At 45.5% G+C, this 2,602-nt stretch overlaps 1 protein-coding gene across 1 annotated transcript; it reads right to left on the reverse strand.

Annotated features, from left to right (window-relative positions):
• Window positions 1-238: 238 nt before the first annotated feature.
• On the reverse strand, window positions 239-1,952 carry RETNLB (resistin like beta). The gene is made up of 4 exons (XM_053565454.1): window positions 1,907-1,952; window positions 1,606-1,757; window positions 1,058-1,138; window positions 239-489 (listed from the first exon to the last, which is right to left on the reverse strand). Exons 2-4 carry the CDS (start codon window positions 1,730-1,732, stop codon window positions 362-364), a joined length of 336 nt encoding a protein of 111 aa, XP_053421429.1. The 5' UTR covers window positions 1,733-1,757; window positions 1,907-1,952; the 3' UTR covers window positions 239-361.
• Between the last annotated feature and the right edge of the window lie 650 nt (window positions 1,953-2,602).

Here is a 2,602-nt window from a genome sequence, read left to right on the forward strand (position 1 = left end):
TTCATTTGCCTATACCTCATGCTAAGCAATATGCCTAGACAAAGAGATCTCTTGTTGAAAAATGAAGAAACTGAGGCGCTGGGGCATCGATCTGTTTTTCCCATTTTCCTATATCTGACATAGCTACCTATCCCTCATGCCATATCAAGATGTAGTTAGTGAGGTTTTCATTTTCTGGCTAGAGAAGTCCCAAGCTAGGAGCAATAACACCAAAGACATAAATACAGGTAGTGTAAAGTTAGTCTTTATTACTCAAGAGGCAGGGTTGAAACAAATACAGGGGACTGATTGAGACACGTTTTCTGGTTGGGATCATAGTTTCACTGTTGTCATGATCATGAAGTTAGATTCTTGCCCCCTCTCAGGCCACCCAGCAGCAGCGGGCCGTGGTCCAGTCCATCCCACTGCACTGGCAGTGGCACATGGTTCCCCTCTGGACATCCCATGAACCACAGCCATAGCCACAAGCACAGCCGGTGACAGACATCCCTGCATGGGCGTGTGAGACATAGAGCTCAGAGTTTGTGGAGTCTGAGAGGAGGGTGGTCTACCCATAACTATCTTTCATCCATGTGCATGCAGCCCATTTCAAGAAAAGAAAAGCTAGTTCAATTTTGACAGCCCATTTCAAGAAAAGAAAAACAAAATCACTGAGACAGATGTACATGGCTGTGGAAGAAGCCCATGGAAGTGAGAGACCTGGAAGTTGAGAGTTTTGGTTTCCTTTGATACGTGTTAAATTCACACCTGTATTGGCCCCTACCCACCTGAATAGGGGGTAAATTGGGATGGAGAGATGAATGGTGTGACTCTGACCAGGAAAGGGAGGAGAGAGAGGGCTGGCATATGGGGACTAGAAGGAAATAAGCAAAGAACCCAAGATCCCTCTGTAGCCACCCTTCAGGGCAAGGTGGATGAGGGATCTCTGGGCACCAGGAGATAAGACTCAGCCCCAGCAGGATACAAACCTGAGATGGGGACAGTGTAGGTGCTGGGAGGTGGATGTGGGAGAACACCAGCTATCTTACCCACCATTCCTCCTTAGGGAGTTACTCACCATTAGGACAGGAGGCAAATTTACCCGATCGGGTGACACTGGTGCATGAGATCTTCTTTGCCACAGCAGGGGGCTTATACTCTGTGTAGGAGAAAAGAAGTACGGATTGCCACAATCAGTCCCTCCCATTCCCTTCCAAATTCTCTTCTACCTCTCAGGTGCCACTGTGTCCACAGTCAGGCTACTCAGGAGCTTTCAGGGCTTTGTTTCCTCGTGTGTAAAGGGAAAGTAATAGTTGTGCTTACCTCATAAAGCGGTGGTGAGAATTTAAATGAACCAATCTATGTAAAGCTATGTCTTATATCTGATTCATAATGAGCATTCATCAGTTATAGCTACCATGCTCTTTCACCTTCTCTGCGTCAGGGAAACCTGAGCTTATAGTCAAGAGTCCAAACAGGGGTATGAAAGCCCCAGACAGGAATATGGGGCTTGAGTAAACTGATTAGAGGTTGGGATCTTAGATGAGATAGAGACAAAGTTATTATGAGAGCAGGAGGCATGAGCAAGGGGTAACCTTCCGCTCCCCCACTACCTCAGTCAGTTACCTGGACTGTTGAGAATTTCCTTGATCTTTTTTTCTACAGTGGCTTCTAAGGAACACTCAGTACTCCCTGGGATAATCAGCTGGAGAAGGGGGATGAGGATGAGAAGAAGGCAAATGGTAGGCTTCATCCTGGAGAGAGTCAATGTCCTGGGGCTGGGAGGAGAGATGGAGAGAAGCTGAGATCCCTGCACTCCCACATGGCTGTGAGGGACAGAAGACAGGAGGGCTGGACAACAGTTTCAGTACTGGATTCTTGTAAGTGGCTTATAGAAGCATGGAAGGCTGCTGCAGAGCAGACTCACCAAAATGTTTGGAAAAGTTCTGCTGGGACAGCCCAGGGAAGGGTGTTTTAATACCTAAGTTATTGACCTTGGCACTTGCAACATACAAGCACGCACACACATATAAACATACCCCTAGCACATTCTCATAGACCTGTGCCAGCTGGGGTATGACATGTCACAGTGATAAACTTCAGAGTGCCCAAGATAAGCAACAGCTGTCTTTGCTTTAGATCTCTGCCAAAGGAGGTCTTTTGCTTCTCTGCTGTTCCCTCTCCTTTCTTCTTGGTGACCTGATAAGGCTAACACCTGGGCCTCCCATGGCCTGCCCCACGTGTAAACCTTTTGTTTGATCCTTCGTCAGGAAAGGATTACTTTGTGGTCTGCTGAGTGAGGGAACTACTTGTCACCTGTTCAGATATCATTTTATTTTCCTGGACTAATCTCATTTGTGGGAGAGTCACAGAAAGGCTGTTTAACCATGGCTTAAAAATAAGGAAGTATTACTCTACTTAACCAGAAGCACAGCATGTGATCTCAGAATTCTTTTGGGGGCTCAGCAGGGTTATCACTATCCTGATCTTTTTCTTTTTTCTTTTTTCTTTTTTTTCTGATTTTAGGCTTAATGTTCTTTACAGTGTAACATATTTTGTATTGTATTTTGAAAGAGTTGAAACATAATTTCTTGCTATTATATCAATCTCAGAAATTTAGGAA

Source organism: Nycticebus coucang, chromosome 16 (assembly GCF_027406575.1).
Source record: "Nycticebus coucang isolate mNycCou1 chromosome 16, mNycCou1.pri, whole genome shotgun sequence".
NCBI lineage: Eukaryota > Metazoa > Chordata > Mammalia > Primates > Lorisidae > Nycticebus > Nycticebus coucang.

Excerpts from the sequence above, each read along its gene's own strand:
- RETNLB (XM_053565454.1), bottom strand. The coding sequence starts at position 1,732 with ATGAAGCCTACCATTTGCCTTCTTCTCATCCTCATCCCCCTTCTCCAG. Across the intron at positions 1,139-1,605 it reads GGAAATTCTCAACAGTCCAG|AGTATAAGCCCCCTGCTGTG; the intron begins GTAACTGACTGA and ends TCTCCTACACAG. Across the intron at positions 490-1,057 it reads ATTTGCCTCCTGTCCTAATG|GGATGTCTGTCACCGGCTGT; the intron begins GTGAGTAACTCC and ends ACGCCCATGCAG.